The 17,914-nt window shown below is 52.5% G+C and overlaps 4 protein-coding genes across 4 annotated transcripts; all 4 read left to right on the top strand.

Moving 5' to 3' along the window:
- Positions 1-2,930: 2,930 nt before the first annotated feature.
- On the top strand, positions 2,931-4,626 carry Z517_08879 (uncharacterized protein; the record flags this gene model as incomplete). The annotated part of the gene is made up of 2 exons (XM_013427393.1): positions 2,931-3,094; positions 3,150-4,626. 2 exons carry the CDS (start codon positions 2,931-2,933, stop codon positions 4,624-4,626), a joined length of 1,641 nt encoding a protein of 546 aa, XP_013282847.1.
- Positions 4,627-11,080: 6,454 nt separating this feature from the next.
- Positions 11,081-13,036, top strand: Z517_08878 (uncharacterized protein; the record flags this gene model as incomplete). The annotated part of the gene is made up of 1 exon (XM_013427392.1): positions 11,081-13,036. The coding sequence occupies one exon, from the start codon at positions 11,081-11,083 to the stop codon at positions 13,034-13,036; it is 1,956 nt and encodes a 651-aa protein (XP_013282846.1).
- A 1,347-nt stretch (positions 13,037-14,383) lies between these two features.
- Positions 14,384-15,985, top strand: Z517_08877 (uncharacterized protein; the record flags this gene model as incomplete). Its single annotated transcript, XM_013427391.1, has 1 exon — positions 14,384-15,985. The coding sequence occupies one exon, from the start codon at positions 14,384-14,386 to the stop codon at positions 15,983-15,985; it is 1,602 nt and encodes a 533-aa protein (XP_013282845.1).
- A 1,139-nt stretch (positions 15,986-17,124) lies between these two features.
- Positions 17,125-17,539, top strand: Z517_08876 (glutaredoxin; the record flags this gene model as incomplete). The annotated part of the gene is made up of 2 exons (XM_013427390.1): positions 17,125-17,275; positions 17,382-17,539. 2 exons carry the CDS (start codon positions 17,125-17,127, stop codon positions 17,537-17,539), a joined length of 309 nt encoding a protein of 102 aa, XP_013282844.1.
- Positions 17,540-17,914: the final 375 nt, after the last annotated feature.

Here is a 17,914-nt window from a genome sequence, read left to right as displayed (position 1 = left end):
CTGGTACGTTACCACGGGTGTTCGGCGGAATTGTTCTTGGTTATGTGGAACGAGAGAAGAACAAGGATATGGTCTTGGGTGGAAATGCCTCAAACACCGGTACATATGTACGTGGCACGATGATTTTTGGGAGCGAGGGTGGTCCTGGTAGGCATGGTGCTGACCTGCCTGTCCTGGGTTATTGTCTGTTTCAAAGACAAGGCGCAACAAGGCTGCGTGGCACAGCACAGAATGGCGTTGTGCGGGAGGCAAAGGGAACTTTTGTAAGCGATATGGCGATATGGCAATAGAGCTGATGTGTCCACGTTACAAGGCTGCCTGCCCCTGTACCTACCTATGTATGCCGTTGGGAGCAACAAACTCGAGTAAGAAAGCGGTTGGGCCGCGGCGCATGTGTAGACGGCAAGACATGGTCTGCGAGAGCGGACTGGACTGTGTACAGCTGGGTTATTCTTCATCTATCCAGATCCAAGATCCAAGATCCAGCCCCGGGTTTGACAGGTGAACAGTAGCAGTACTCTCCTCTCAGCCTCTCTGTGTTTGGCATGTTTGGCATGTTTAGCAAATCGTCAAACTTGCCAAGTATTATACTGTTCATTATGGATGGCACAAGCTGGACTTTACTTCCTTTGCTCCTATACTCCACACATCCATCCCGCCCTCATATCCCTTGAACCCTTCTGCTTGAATCAGGCCAGTGCAGGCCAGTACTTCATTTCCCGTGGTTCAACAAGCGCACACAAGGATCAGCCATGGTCTTCCAATCAACAAATATCGATAAAATCATCAGCCCCACTGATTAGTACTGATGCTTTCCACATTTGAACCAACGTTTTTGCAAATCCAAGTGACCCTGGATCAAATCCTGTCGAGCTTATCTTATTTTAAAGCCAAACAAAGCATTTTTGCATCCTTATTATCCTGAACAAGCTTCCCGCCAACTTGGAACTCGGCATTTTGGTGTTACCTCCAAAGCCACCCGTGTGAAAAAACGACTCATTTACCAAGGTAAATAGTATAAAGCAACCCGCCTCCCGTCTGTCCATGGCTATCATGAGATCGTTCGCAAGCCTTCATTGTCCGAGTATAGGTTTGATACTTGTTTCTTAGAAGCGTGATGAACTACCTGCAAACAGCACAATAGTGCGTTGGCTAGTCTTTCTGACTTCGGACACGAGTATGGACCTAACTCCTTAAAAAAGAGGTCAGCCTCCGGTTTCTGCTGGATTATCATCATTGCCCCCTGGCTCAGCGATCATTCGCAGTCCTTCATTGACTGAGTGGGGTTCGAACCCACCTATACCTGTCTTTTGGAAGGATGATGAACCCAACCCTTCGGCACTCTGTGTTGCCTGGTATTTCTGACTTCAACACCGCTCGTGATCTGGCGCGAGACAACTAAGCCCAATGAGCTGCTGGCATATCTTGGGGAATTGAGGTCAGGGTATTTTCACTTGAGCATCTATGAGTATAAGAACCGTTGTATTGTCTGTATTTGTGACTAGTGGTGCTGATCTACCTTGGATGCTTGGGTATTCACGATGGTGTACGACACAGCACGAGGATTGAAAGGTAGGTGGACACCGATCCGATGTATGGAGCAGCTCTGCGAGGGAAGAAGACAAGACAACATGGAACAGTTGGACCGCGATGCAACGAGGGTTGGAGGATTCGAGCGAGAGTGATGCAAAGACGAGAGAATTGACGAGCGACAGACTTGATTCCTCGGCAGAATTACAACAAGGGAGTAACAGCAGCAGAGTCGGTAGTACATCTGGGAGACAGGAGAGAGAGGAATGTTATTGAACCTGCTTACCACAGTCCTCTCACCTGTGAATGCAAACATCAAGTCCTTATACAGAGACGGGTGAAGCAGCAAAATCACAACAATCGCGGATATATTGAAGTCCTTACGTTTGAGAGGCCGAATTGGGACGCTTTGAGCACTGGCGGAGCAGCGACAGCAGCAGCATTTCATCCGTCTCGCTGGAGAGAAAGCCTGAGATGATAAGGATCTCGGTGAATGCCCCTCGAGGAACCAATTAAGTGGCTGGGTGTCGAGATCGAAGAGTATTACAAGACACTATACCTTGCATATATCGTGCACTTCCATAAGGAGCCAAGATTGAGATGCTGTAGGTAGACTTGTTCTGACCGAGGATGTAGTTATGGAGGTCACTTCGTATTTTAATCTCGAAAGTCTGTCACAAATATCTTAAATGTTTATTCTCCGTCTCCTTCTCTTGTAAAGCCACGAAGCCCGAGGACAGCGAGCAATATCGTCACGTCGATTGGTCGACGATAGATGTCCACCGTGCATGTCCAAGAGATGTGCTATTTTCTGACTTGGTGAGATGTGACAAACATGTCAAAAGCAACAAGACAAGCCGCGCAATGGGCGCTCTTCAACTCCACCCCCACAGACCTCGTTCGTGCTCGTCCACTCTCAAAGACCTCCTCGAGTGTTGCTCATCGGAAGAGGACTCGGTGACTAACTACCGTCACGACCTGTTCTCGCATTCTGCATCGGCCTCGTGTTCACGAGTGAGTGATCAGGCCGAAACCATGAGGAAAGCGTTAAAAAAGGCATTTAACGATCTTCGAGAGACGGTGGAAGGGAACAAGGATGAGACTGAAAGTATGTCTTGTTTGTCTTGAGGCGCAGGTTGAAGTGAGGCGTGTAGAGAGCGCAGTCGAGGAGGGTGATGATGTCCCTGATCAAACTGCCTGACTGAGTCTCTCTCTTGTCCCCTCAAACTGCGCCTTCTTTCCTCTCACCTGGCATCGTCATCCTCAACCCACAAGTCAACCAATCCCTAGATATCATTCACCATCGTCCCCTATCTATCTATGTTCTTCCATTGGAGCAGATCACTGATACGAGGCCATTCCACACAGCTCCGAAGCAATATCCCGTCCAACCCCCCCCAATGTCATTCCAACAACCGACTCGACCGACCCCAAAGGACATCCTCCGATATCGCTACCAGCACGGGACCAATCTAGGAAGTATTTTCATCTTGGAACAATGGCTGTTCGGGAGCATGTACGACGAAGGGGTGCCGGGGAGCAGTGAATTTGACGCCGTCATTGCGTGGGGAGACTCGTTCTCTACGTCGTTAGGCTCTTTCTGCTAACCGTTCACCCAGGTCCATCAACGCGCGTGGCCTCGATGCAACTCGCCAGAAATGGGAGACTCACTGGGCCAACGCCCTCACCGACACCGACCTCGACTGGCTGGCTAATTCTGCACACTGCAATTCAATTCGGCTGCCGATCGGCTATTTCACGTTGGGCCCAGCCTTTTGTGCCAACACAGCCTTCGCCATGGCCCCCTCTCAGGTCTATATCAACGCATGGTCCGCTGTGAAGCGCCTCGTCTGGCGGTGTTTCCAGCACGGCATCGGTGTTTTGATCGACCTTCACGGCGTTCCAGGCGGTGCCAATCACGAAACCCATTCTGGCACCAGCAGCGGGAAAGCCGAACTATGGGGAAACCCGTTGAACCTTGAGCTTGCGACCCGATGCCTGATGTTCGTTGCGGATGAGACGATCCGAGACCCACAACTGGCGGGTGTGGTTGGACTCCAAGTCTGCAACGAAGGCATCATCGATCCCCCGGGCATGTATGAGTGGTACAACGATGTCATACAACGTATATCTACCATGGACGTTTCCCTCCCTATCTATATCAGCGACGGATGGGATTTAGGTCGTGCCGTACGTTTCACTCGAGCATACAACAACCCAGACATGCCCAAATGCCCGGTGATTGTGGATACGCACAAATATTGGACCTTTGATGAAAAAGACACGTCGCGGTCACCCTACGAGATCATCGAGCAAGTCAAGACGGAGCTGCAAGAACTCGATCCGAGTCTTGTTGGGGACGTTTTCGCCCATCAGGCTGCCGTGGCAGTCTTCGTCGGCGAGTACAGCCTTGCGTTGGCGCCACAGACATGGAACAAAGCTCCCGCTGATCAGAAAGCTGAACTGATGCGGCAGTTTGGTCAGGCTCAGAGTCAGCGGTGGCAGAGTAGAGCGTCTGGGTCGGCATTCTGGACTTTCAAGATGGAGTGGATGCCTGGCTGGGAATGGGGGTTCAAGGCATCCACCGATGATGGACAGATTGTATGCCCCAAGCAGTTTACGTTGACCGTGGGAGAAATCAAACACCGGCTTTCACAAGCGGACGAGAGGAAGACCCAGCTCTCGCATGATGCACTCAACGGACATACGGCGTACTGGACAAGCACGCAGCCCGGTGCCAACTTTGAGCATTGGCGGTATAGCGATGGCTGGAATCTTGGGTGGGCAGATGCGCGTTCTTTCTTCGCTGCCCGGGTCGAAGGCCAAATTCCCTCGACCTCAAACCCTGGGGCAGCTGCAGTGCTGTCTGGTGGTATGGGCCTGGATGGTGTGAGTGCCAGCCACCCAGTTGTGCCTACAAGTATGGATGACAACGCTGTTATTGGCGCAGACGTGATCGGAGGGTTGGATCTCTGGATCCTCAAGCGTATGCAGCAGGGGGGAATTGCGAGTGCGCGGATATGTCCATTTGGATGGGAATTCGAGCACGGCTTCCGCCGAGGCGTGAGTGATTTTGGGGGCGTTGTCGGCGCTTGAAGAGAGCGGTCAACAGATTAGAGTAAAGTAACATGAAGGTAAAGACTAAAAGGAATCCACAAAAAAAAACAAAAAAAAACAGGCTGTCCGTCCATCTGTGTCACCCTCATCGTCGATTCGCGAAATCCCCTATATAGGCTATGCTGGTGACGGGGGGTACCCCTGGACAAGAAGGAATGAAAGAAACGGCGATACCTGGATAGTAACATGTGTGGTGGTATCGTTGATTGTCTGACAAATTATGAAAAAAGGTGTTTTGTCATTGACATCCTCCCATCTCGTGGAGAGTGAAGTCTCTGTCGTCCGTCACCGCCATCGTCGGTCCACGGGTGGATTACTACTCTGGGGGTACTAGGGACAGTCACCTGGATAAATCCTGAAGTGAAGAACCTGTCGACCGTCACTGTGATTGTCGGGTCAGGGAGCGACTTCTTTCAGCGGTCGCCAAGACAGCATTATCGTTGTCAAGAATCACTCGGTGAGAAGTGAATAAGTTTTGCACTCGTGTCACCCGCCATTTTCGTCGATGGATCAAAAATGTTTCCTTTAGGGTGTTCGTCCTGGATGGTACCGGGGGGGTAATTGACCTGACCTGTCAAGAGTGAAGCAGGGTATCTTGTCAGCCTGTCACCCGCCTTTGTCGTCGGTCCATACAAATGGTGTTTGTGGCAGCTCAGGCTCCCGAGCACATCGGGGCGACGAACATGCATGTTGGACATAGTGGCAGCCAGCTACCTCAAAGAACAAAAGGATCGTAGATGCATCTAGCTCCAGTGAACGACATGGTCGGCCAGCTTTGCCTTTGCTCTTCTAAAGCTGTGTCGCCGCTCGCAACACTCACCTTTGCAACTTGCCGATTGCCTGATAACCACGGCACCCAAAATAGTGTCCAGTATATGCTCTGCATATACTCTGGTTGTTCTGGTCATCTTCGCACGGCATGGACAGCCAGACAACGGCGTTCAAGCTATCTGATCACCATCGAACGACCGGAAGGCAGACAGGGACCTGGCTGTGCCACCAGGCAGGCAGAGATGTGAAATGTGAAACAGGAACTTGCTTTGTTGCAAAGAGCTGAGAAGAGTTCATAGGTACCCATGGTGGGCCAACGAGAACGGCAGCAAAGGAACGTCGGAAGGCAAAAATTGTGAGGAGAATAACCAACCATTGTCCTACACAGCCCTAGGATTTCCAGCATCTTTCTTGAAAACAGCACCAAGAGCGCGTGGAAAACTTTTGATTCATTCAAAAAGTTCCTTCTTTTGCCTCTTCGAGGGTGGTCGATCCACAGCCGGGTAAAGGAGAACACGCCAGCACGCCTTACCGTCGTTCCTACGTGTAAATGGAGCTTGCATGTGTCAAGGCAGACCTGCTGGCGAGTCCACTTACGAAGTACTCGTAATGCATCATCTGAATCACTCGCTTCAACTGTTTCAATCTTTGCGGGGGGCGTTTGATGAATGGCGGAGGCGATGTTGAGATAAGAATACGACTTGCGCTTTCACAAGCCAGGCAATCCATTCATGCTCGCCTCTGGGGGCCTGGGCAACAAGCCGACAAATCACCATCGGGAATGCTAGGACTGTTGCCTATCCCGCCCGGCTTCCCCGCAAATGGTTTCCTCAAATCTGCCTTTGGACGTCGAAGACGATGTGGATATCATTTACGCGTTGAAAGAGTTCCTAGTGTGGCTGATTAAGGGCGGGAGAAGGAACGAAGGGACGCCTGATCAGTTGTTGGACCCATGGGTGGAAAGGAGATGTTCGTTGGCTAAGACACGGAAAAAGTTGATCATTGAGGGGCATTAGCCAACGACAATCAAGAGGACAGATCCCGGAAACTGCCCCTTGGAGATCCTGATCAGGCACTCGGGCGCTGTGAGCTGAGTATTGTAACTTGATGTTTCCACATGGAGAAACCATGGACGGGATTTTCGTTTGAGATTTGCGTCGTGATTGCTCTCATCCTTTCCGTACTGGGAGACTCGAAGATCTCAGCTCTTCGGAACTGGTGAAGAGCTTCGGGTCCGCCATCTCACAAGCAGATCACTCAGATCCAGAGTTGTTTGAACCGTCTCGGGGTGCGCAGCGGTCATCATGTGATCCAGGCACGCCAGGTTACAGTTGCTCTTTGCCTCCACCAGGGAGTTTTGCCGTCGCCACCGGGAGATGACAAGAGTATTTCTGGTCGTGACTCAATATACCCTGAGCACAATGAACATGACGAGGGCCAGCTTTCAGCCATGCTAGTGCACGGAGCCTGAAAGCTGTGAGCATACCCGAACAGGTCGGCCCAGGCGTGAACATGAGACTCGTGGATGCGGGCGAGTTGGTGTAGAAGTGACCAATCGCCGCCACCGGGGACTCGGTTCGAGAGAGACTCACGAGCAGAGTGTGTTGATAATCTGCCAATGGCTGTATGCTCACGAATGACCCGGCATTGTATACCGAGTACACACGCAAGCCGTGTTCGCAGCCACAAGGCGACCGTGGATAGAGGTCGTTAATGGCTCTAGAGAGCGGCTAGGCGGCTTCTCGCGTGACTCGGCGTCTGTGGTATAGGTACGTCTGTGCCGGAACCCTTGAGGCACCGAAGGAATAGGCACCAGCCACAGACGTGGCGAGTGCTGCGTATTCCACAGTTGGCCTTTGCAAGGGCTGCACAAAGTTACGGATTTGTTTGTGATCGACAACGCTTTCATCGATAAGGCCTTTGAGTTGGTCTGGTTCTTAGGGAATAATTCGCTCCGAGCTCCGTCTCGAACACTCTGCTGGGAGTCAAATGAGGCTGAGAATAATCGAGTTACGTGGAATGCGCACAAGGACGCCGTGTCACTCTCTCATGCATGCCTTGCCGCCTAATTGTCGTGTCGTGTTGACTTGGATTTGGAACAACATTGCTTTCATGGGTCGCGCTCGGAAACCGATTCGGCGCTCTGTGCAGAGAACGATAATGATAGGCTGCGTCCTTGCTTGGGCTACGTTCTGGACTCCTGTTCAATGAACCCGGGTTGGGCATATACGAACACGATATTTGGACATACATCGGAACCCCTGACAGGGCCGGATTCGCTGTCAGAATAAGCACAATACCCATTGTACTTCGTGATCGAAACTCCGTCAGATGTGCACCCCAATATACTTACATGTGATCGACCTGAAAGTGTGACATCCAGGGGAGGAAACGGCAAATGGCTTTGTTTCTTGTTTTTGATTGGTGAAGGAAGCGCTTGCTGACACGTCTGCAGAGGTTCGAGAAGGTGGCTCAGGAAATCGATCGGAGCACAGTCTCTAGGCGGCGCACGGGCACCCAACCCCCTGGTCAGACTGCATGTCTAAAGAATTGCCTTGAATATTCGTATTGCGGGTTGTTGGGCAGGAGCCTGCGACATGACGGAGGAGATCGTAGTGGTGGTTGAGCAAGATCGAAGATGTAGACAGCTTTGAGGTTAGAGTACCTCAGATCGATGAGCTGCTCTCTCTGGTCTCACACAATAGACCTTCATGGAGCATTTTGTCTTGTCCTGTTTCCCCAACTTTCTCTCTCGTCGATCATCGGATAATCCGTAGAGTTGGAAGCTGGGAGAAATTCCCACAATGCCCCACCAATCACCAGCAGGCACTTTTTCTGAATCACGTCTTCTCTTTCCTCTGTTAGGCTGGCTGCCGGGTCTGGGGTGCGGTCCGCACGAGGGCCGCTCGGTTGGCTTTTGGGTGGAGTGTAAGGCGCCAGGGGCCCGTCAGGAAGCAGCTCTTCAATGTCACGGATTGGCTGTGAGGTTTTTGGGCGCTCTGGATCGGACAATGGGAACCACCTCGATCAAGACATGATCATTCAATGGACATCTTTACCATGGTCGTCTGCAAGGTTGCCTGAGAAAACTTTGGAACCGCCGTGGTCATGTACTCAGTTCGCCGTGGGCGCTCTTGGGACGAGTGAGGACGAGGTTTCTGCTGCGCCTCGTAAGCTAATTGACTGGAAGACGGCCGTGATGGGCAAAAATAATGGATTTGTCCAATGCGATATCGCCCAGCTTCTGGAGTGGATGCATCCAGTCTCATGCAGGCTCACTCACCCTGGAAAATGACTTGGACTTGAGGACCAGACGTGACTTGTGGCACGACGTGGGCGAGTAAGAAGAGAGTCACAAGCCGGTCGAAGTTCCTGGTGTTCGGCACACGATGGCCAGCGATGTGCATGGATCAAAGATGGAGCGTCGTGGGGAAGAATGCCACCACCGGATCAGTGGCCAGTGGGTGACCAGTAGAGTCTGTGTTGCTGATGTGAAAGCGTGACACATTACACACTGGTGCAAGTGGGCGAGTTTTGGCGACCAGGAGGCCAAATCAAAGTCATTGGAGGAGCTCATGGCCTGTTGCCTGGCGTCACGAAGGGCCTCCTAGACGAAGGCAGATGATGGTCGATGGGTTGATGCAAGTTCTTGTGATGGATATGCATTCCAAGCGCGGTCTACGAATCATTCTGTAGCCCTCAAAGTATGAGGAAGGAGAACGAGAGCAAGGCAGTAAGAAGAGCGAGTGTGAGAGGTCAGCTGGAGGGGCACGAGCAACCACCGCAGTCGATACCTATTATCACCTGCTGTTCTATCTTTATGCCTCCTCCAATGCCCATCTCTGTCGAACCTGGGACGTGGGGACCAGAAGCCGCCCAACTGGCACTACGGGGCTCTCGTACATGGATTCATTGGGGCCGGGGCTGACCGTATATCGCTTTCCTCCCGAGTTGCCCTCAGTTGCCTCAGTATCCAAGTATGTAGATTGTGTCATGATAGCCTCTTGCAAAGTACAGGAGGTCTTGATACGTGGTAGTGGCACTGGTGGCACCACGCCGTTCAGATGTCCCAAGATACCCCCTCTTCATCCCCTGAGATCGACAGGCCACCACGCCACGTTTTAGGACGACGGCAAACATCGATTTCCGCAGGTTCGGCAGGAACAGGCAGTTCGATGGTCGATAAAGATGCATTGACCCTGATGCACGGAATTGTTCGGGGGATGGGAACATCAGGGGATTGCAGGGTGTGAAAAGATGTTCAGAGTTGCTTCTTGAGGCAGACAAGGGCCGGGCCAGGTCAGGCAAAGAGACGAGGATCAAATGGCGAATGACGACACAACAAACCCGCGCCTCTTTTCTGACAGTGGCTCCACCTCCTTGTTTTCTTTTGGCTCTGTTCTCCGCCCTCCGTAGTATTCAGCACTGCTTAGCTGCTTAGCTGCTAAGCTGCCACGGCTGCCACCATGCTTAGGCACCCCTAGTCGTTTTCTCTTGTGCACAGCCAAACAACTTCGGATCCTCCAACGGCTCTCCGGAGAATTTGCCAAACGGGTGGCTTTTTGAGTTTTTTTCCCTTCTCCCTCTCACATCAGAGTCCGAAACCGCGGCAAGAGCAATTGGAAGATGGGATGTAGAAAGCAGGCAAAAAGAAAAGAAGGCAGCGGATGGTTGTGCTTGTCTGGAAGAGTTTGCGAGTAGTAGTAGCCATTGAAACCACCAGGATAACCCATCTCCATCCATCTCCATCTCCATCACTGACCCTCCCGCAGCCATTACCCTCTTCGTACTTGTATTTGCCTCTGGAGGGTAACGACCCCAGACCCTCCTCTCGTCTTTGGTCAAACCTTCTACTCTTCCCTCTGTTTGCTTTTCATCCATCCATTCTCCTGCGTCTCAACCCAACCTGCCACGCCCTCAAGCCTCCTCACTCTTTGAACACGTCGACAAGATCCCTCTCGCTGGTCCTCGTACGAGTAAAAGTGCCGCAGCCGAGCACGGCCCCCTTTACATAATCATCCACCACGGATCGGAAACGCTGGCAATCCATCGTCGATCGGCTAAGAAGGGGCGGCGCCGCAGTGGCCATCCCAAGAAGCAGTGCAAGAGCCATCAAGGGCCAGAAGAACGACCGAGAAACAGACCACGCTCTCACAGGCTCCTCTCGGGGCTCTCACAGACCACCGCATTGGGGCAGCCCCCGTTGTCCGTGACTCGGTGCTGTTGCTTCCTGCTGGGCTTAACTGGCTTTCCTAGCCACGCCTGGATCTTGACTGGCAACCCCCCGTCCCTTTGTCCCCCAAACGTCAGCGGCTTTAACACTTACACATCCGCCAAATACCTCGACTGGGAACTGGAACTTTGTCCTCAAAAGACGGTCGATTGATTCCTCAACTCGTCGGAACCTGTTCACATTATTCTCATTGTTATTGTTATCATTATTGTAATTATTTCAAACACCTCTCCCCTATTCTTCCAAACTTGTCAATTCTTCACCAACCACCTCACCTCGAGAAAATCCCCGACCACCGACCGAGGCCAACACAATGCACGCCACGACCTTCTGTTGACCGCTCTGTACAAAAACAACAACATCACCTTTAACTCATTCCTTCTTGACCTCAGCTATTTCCCCCTCTTGTACTAGGATTTTGACACAACCATGGCTTCACCAATACCCCCAGATCCATATGTGGCCCTGGGTGTTTCCAAAGAAGCTGATCTCTCAGCCATCCGCGCCGCTCACCGAAAACTTGCTCTCAAGTACCACCCCGATCGAATAAAGGACGAAGCTTTGCGAGAAAAGGGCAAAGATGAATTTCAAAAGATCCAACAGGCCTATGAGATTCTGAGTGACCCCAATCGGAGGCAACGGTACGATGACCAGGTGCGGTTAGCAGAGCTTCGAAAGGAAGCCATGATGAGAGAACCGCCACCGTCGAGCACAAACACCCGCACCTATCCCATGAGACCTGCACCCCAAGCAGCCACATCTCAACCTCGCGATTATAACGAACACGGCAACTACTTTGAAGAGGTCCGCCAACCTCGCGATGCGTATGAATACCGAGATCCATACGATGAGCAACCTCCACGAGCCACTGCGCGAAAGTATGCCGAATTCGAAAGACGCGCTGCTCCACCACCTAAGACCACTGAAAAATCCAGAAAACCTACGGGCATTTGGCCCGGCATGCCTGCGGCTATGGCTGCGGGCAAATTCAAGGCCCAAGCAGAGAAGATCAGGTCCCAGAAAGCAGACGAAAAGAGAAATGACAAGGAGAAAAGGCGGGAACGAACAGATAAAGCACAGACGAGGAAACCGGCCAACTTTGAAGGGACCGACAGCGATTCTGATTACACTGAAATCCGTCCCTCGATGAAGTCGTCTCGTTCCAAAACCACCTCGGCTTTCGATCGTCCTTCCGAGAGACCACGACCAACGGCACGGGCCGAACGGTCTCGCGACATGGAGGAGGAGATCTTTGATGAGAAATGGGAACGACATCACGAGGAAAGCAAGGCTTATATGGCCAAGGCGACAAATCGGCCTAGCTTGGATCGCAATGGATCAGATGCCTATCAGTACTGGAATGGAGAGTCAAAGAGCAGTGGCCGCAAGAGTGGCTCAGACAATGAAAAGAGGCCTGGGTCGTCAAAGGGCCGGCGAAGCCATCCCGATGACTACTTTACGCCATCTTTTACAAAATCGACCTCCTCTCCATCCAACCTCCGGGCACATGTTGAAGAACGTGTTCCTCCGAGACCCACAACACGTGAGCGGGAAAGAGAACGTGAACGAGACCATGACCGAGAGCGGGAACGGGAAAGCCACCGAGATCGTGGTGAGCAACGCAGAGCACCACCTCCTGGCCTGCATCGTTCTCAGACCACACCGACGCCTAAAGTGTCCTCAGGTAGAAAGGACTCGGTTCCTTCCAAAGGCTCCAACTTGAAGCATGGTGAGACAACAATGCACGATTCTGGATATGGCAGCAGTTCCAGTCCACACACGCCTGAGATGCGAGAAGAAAGCCCACCCAGGCCCACCAAACCCCGATACCCTTCCACAACTTCAACCAAGTATCAAATTGTTGACCCAGATCCTGACGCTGATGACTATGGACGGACTCCCAGGGTGCGGGAGGTCTACGGTGATTACGAAGACCGCTCCCACCGGAGGTACCGCAGTCCAGAGCCCATTGTGGTGGAGCCATCACGGGACTCTGACCGTCGCAAGGAGAGACCGGAGCGTCCTCGTGTTGACACCAAGAAGTCGTCTCGTGGCGCTGCTATGATGCAGGACTTTATTCCACCGTCTCCTACCATGCGACGAGGTGACTCGACGCGATATGAGGAGAGGCCGTCCCCACGGTCCCCACGCGACACACCACCCATCTCGCGCAACAATAGCGGTCGTGAGAAGTCCTTTGGCGAGCCCACCGAAGAGCGAGAGCCCTCGAGGTATGCCCGACCATATCCAGTGGACAAAGTCCACATCACCCCCCGTCGAGACCCGCAATATTCGCAATACGAGTATCGCGAGCCGGATGATCGATCTCGATTCCGGGAAGCCCCCCGAATGACACCACGGCGCCCGTCAGTGAACGCATACTGATGGGTTCACACAAGCCCTGATGGGTAGGGCTTTACCATTGACACATTTCTCAGCTCAACACCCAATCAAGCCGAGAACAAACTTTTTGCAGACCTTCTCCCACGTATATATCAGGGACGAATCCACTCATGATCATCTTCCGATTCAGTGTTTTTATTTAAATCCAGGCTTCCTGGGTGGTGGTTGGAAACGGATGAGGGCGAAGGGGGCATGGGCATGGTTGACCCGATATGAAGAGACCTATGCAGCCGCGGCGGAATAATATGCATTCTGAGGGAGGAGTCAGACATATAACCCAGGTCGACAGGACTTATCAGAGCCTACACCATCACACGGGTAGCGCCAGCCTTGAACAAAGGAAAGGAATTTGTCTGGTTGTTAGAGGGATTAACCGGATTGTATAGTTGGTATATGACAAATAATTCCTTCAGAGGAATTGACGAAATGATGAACCATTTTGAGCATAGAAGACGAGATGAATGGTTTTTTCGTGTTCTCATATGAGATTACTATGGTCCTTTATGTGGCTAGTGAGTGGCCGATTGTTGTTGACATGGAACATGAATGGGGCATTGAGGTCAGATTAAGCGAGAATAACGCCCCCGACGTTCGTCCATCAAGATCCCCAAAGCAACAATAATACAAACCTACCAGCTCTGCGCTCGTGTGTGTCAAGTGGATTGTGCTCTTTATTCTTTTGTTGGCTAAAGCATAGTTCCTCTTCCATAATATTATAGCATTGACCTTCGCATCGCCCTTTGCTCCACGCTCTTCGAACCCTCGATCACTGAAATACCGCATTCTCGCCCCCTTTGCAGACCGCCATTCTGCAAGCCCCTCGATACGAAGCATTCTTTCCCGCGAGCCGCGCCCACTCTCTCCCTTCGTTGACGTTACGGACTGTTGAGGACCTTATTCCCCGAGTTCATCGCCGTTGCGCCCCGTCGCGTCAGGGTTCATCTTTCGATTGCGAAGCGGGTCCCTTCTTCGTATGGGCATCGGGGTTATCGCGGTTGTATGTACATGGCGCATTTACACTGAGAGGGAGGGGAGGCCTAGCATTTGCGCACGTCGACAGTGGTTGAAGAGATACTGCTGATGGCGGGCATAGCAACTGCAGGACCTTCGTCGACTATGGTCGTTAATGGGGCCAGGCCGCCGTACGATGCAGTGGGTTCCGCTAGTAGTCAAGAGGTGAGTTTCGCGCTCGGTGTGGGCAGAAGCAGGGGTTTTTTTGTTTGTTCGTTACACGCTGTCCCCCATGCAATTGGGATCTTTTCCTGTTTTTGGGGGGAGTTTGTTTTCGTTATTTTCATGTGACAGAATAAACTGACATGGGAAAAATAAATGACACGCCAGAACACGACCGCAACAAACAAAACACGCCCTGGAGGGCTGCGTCAGAACTCTTCGGGATCCACGCGTGCGCCGTTGACCGCACTGGCGCCGAACCGCAAAGACAGCACCGGTGTCAATGGACGACCGGCCGTCGCAACCGCCGCTCCGCACAATCGAGTTGAAGAGCTGGGACAGCGGGAGACAAGCCTGATACGCAGTGGGAGTGAAGCGGACAGCCTGCTCGATCTCTACAAGAGCAATCCGAGTAGTGGCAATGTCAGCCAAACCCCGGCCGACAATGACATCCCCGAGAACATGTACCGGCCGACCGACGATGACCCGGAGGGCTGGATCCATCGGGACAAGTTGGCCAAGATTGAGAGCGAGGAATTGCAGGCGGCAGGCATCAACCTGGCCAAGGCGAGGAGGAGCGTGAGTAAGGGCACGCCACGAGACACCAGTCGAGGTCGACGAAGTGACGACCGCAACGCGTCCGAATACCGCAGGGTGGAGTCCGAGGAGACCAAAACTCGACTGCCTGAGCCTCTGCCAGAAGCAGAAGAGGACGAAAGAGCAAACTGGGATTTCCGCACGCCCGAGGAGATCGCAGCCGAGACCCCGTCGTCTCAGCTATACCTGAGTCCGACGCTGAGGAAATCAGGCTCAAAGATACCGGTGTTGACGTCAAGTCCTCTACCCATACCGCAAGAGAGAATTGAGCGAGACACCCCGCTGGTCAGGAAGCGCACTATTAGTAACAGTATGAGTCCCGAAGAGGGTATCCCTGTCTTCAAGACCAGAACCAGAAAGGGAAGTATAGGGAGTCAGACGATGCAGGACGAGGGCGACTCTACGTTCCTCCCGACACCTGTTCCCAACAAGCAACTAACATCCAAATCATCATCCCCCACCAAAAACCGACCCAAAACAGGAGCCCAAGGCTCCCCGCCAGGCACGTCAGCCGGACGCAAGACATCTGCCACGGCTAGGAAACCTTCAACAAATGCCAAACCAGGCGCAGCACCTTCCACGACCCAGCGACCGGGAACGAGATCCGGAGAACTCGATCGCCCTCGGACAGCAGTGAATCGACCAGAGGGAGATCCGCCGTGGCTTGCTACAATGTATAAACCAGATCCAAGGCTTCCTCCCGAAGAACAGATCATCCCCACACATGCCCGCAGACAGCAACAAGCACAGTGGCAAGACCAAGGCGCGGTGCCGAGCACATATGACAGGAACTTCTCCCCTCTCGCGATTCATACGGGCAATGGGCAGGTGAAGTCGCCTTCGCCAGTCATTCCCCAGTCGACAGAGCCGGACGGAAAGGAGAATGACGGCGCAGATGAGGGAAGTGCCTGGCCTCTAAAACCCAGGCCAAACGGCAGAAACTCTGGGGCTGGTAGCATGAGGCCGAGTACGGGAGGAAGCGTGAATGGCGGATACAGTACGATGCCGCGAGTCCCGAATCCCGTGCAAAGCACTACCATGGGCGGTATCACATCTGTGCCCACCCAACCGAACACAAGGATGCAGGTGCAGCGGATGCAGCAAGACGAGATGGAGGAGAAGGTCAAGGAGAAGGGATGCGGGTGCTGTGTTGTTATGTGAGGGAAAGGCCAGAAACGGCACTACCACTTTCTTCTGTGTACACACATTCACAAGACGTGGGCTTGATTTTTCATTTGTGCGAGGGATTGTTGGTGGGAGGTGGGAAGGGGGATGTGCGGCCTGTGCTTGCTGTTTCCATGATTGCAATTTTAGCGGGAGTGATTCGTTAGTTTTTTTGTCCCTCGTTGGGTGTTTGCTGTGGTGATTCTTGTGTGTGGAGCAGTCTTTCGCTAAAGAGCTGCAAGGGAGCGGCAAAGCAGGCTTTTGACTATTTTTCGAGTCCGTTTTTCGATAGGAGAGAAAGGAGATCAGAGACCGTGTTCAGTCAGGAGCCTGGAGGCACAGGCTGGGAGAGGAAGAGCGATTCGAGAGTCAACGGCCACGACATCTCCTGGGCAGTTGGTGATACGGGGCGAAATCAGTTGTCGCAGATTGAATGTGTCAAAAAGGCAGATACCCCATGTACAAGCATGAAAAAGTCGAAATCCTGAGCACTTTTCCCTTGTCCTCATAGCTGATAATCGTGGCCTTGGGCGGCTTACGCAGCCTCGTGGCCACAAGGCTGGGAGGAGTGACAGACAAGAGCCCATGCCCGCCAGTTTAAGAGACACTGTGATCTAACTGTATTGAAATTCCCCGATATTTGGATTTCCCGGCTAATCGTGCTTCAAATTGTTCCTTATGCCGTGATGACTGATCGCCGTCTCTTCCGTTTGCCCTGCAATAACCTACTCAGGCTACTCCGAACCCCTCCTGTTTGCTCCCGCTGCTGCTGTTGCTGCTCCTCCTGCTGCTGCTTCCATCATCATCGTCATCGGCCTCCAAGATTTGTCAATCTGCATTGCCCAAAATCCCCCCTCATCTTCTGCACGCGCCTCTCTCACCCCCCTGCGCTGATTTCGCAATCGCTGTCCTTCCTCATTGGTAATCCTCTCCCGAACAACGCCAGGAAAACTAGAAGTCTAGACGAGAGCGGTTTTAGTCTCTTGCGGGCGAGTTTTAATATAAAAACCAAGCCCACCTCTCTCATATCTTCGAGATCAAGAGTCAATACCGCAACCATAGCTTCCTCAATCTTTTCCCCGTTTCGCAGCCTCGTCCGCACGTTTTTCACCTCGCCCTCAGTATCACCCGCAGCCATGTCCGCCGCCAAACAGAAGGCCCAGCAGATCATCGACGAGAACGCCGTCGTGGTCTTCTCCAAGAGTTACTGCCCCTACTGTCGCGCAACCAAGTCGCTGCTGAACGGGGCACATGCCAAATACTACTTGCTCGAGCTGGACGAAGTTGGTATGTTTTTCTTTTTCTCGTTGTCTTCCCCCGCGCTGTCCATGATGTGCGCCTCGAGTATTTGACTTCTGGGAGTTGGCTGACACTTTTTGGCGTTCTTGTGCAGATGATGGCGCCGCAATCCAAGACGCTCTCGAAGAAATCACCGGCCAGCGCAGTGTCCCCAACATCTTCATCGACCACAAGCACATTGGAGGCAACTCGGATCTGCAGGCCAAGAAGGGCCAACTCAACGACCTCTTGAGCGCTGCAGGTGCCCTGTAAACGGCTTCGCAACCCTGATACCAAAAAAGACACTCATTCCAATGCAATGCGATTGCGTCTGGAATGGAGCCGTTGCGCCGGTCAAGTCGCAGCGGTTGGATTTTTATGTGACTGGAACCGGCGGAGGCTACACTCCGTCGTGCTTGAAGTGGAGGCAGAAGAACTCGTGATACAAAAGGCCCAAGAGTGATAGATGAAATATACCGATATATGTTATAACCGCGCACGAGTTATCTTTCCTCTCCCATCCCATGTTATTGTGAATCAGGGCAGATCTAGCCAGCGAAGCAGCTTGACCATGCTGATCATGCACTATTTAGCGGTCTGTCGCCATTCTGTCTCCCTCAGCCCAGCAAAAGGCCCTGCATATAAAGC

Source organism: Fonsecaea pedrosoi, assembly GCF_000835455.1.
Source record: "Fonsecaea pedrosoi CBS 271.37 unplaced genomic scaffold supercont1.5, whole genome shotgun sequence".
NCBI lineage: Eukaryota > Fungi > Ascomycota > Eurotiomycetes > Chaetothyriales > Herpotrichiellaceae > Fonsecaea > Fonsecaea pedrosoi.
The sequence above is the reverse complement of the archived record's forward strand: the minus strand, read 5'-3'. Positions and strand labels throughout refer to the sequence as shown.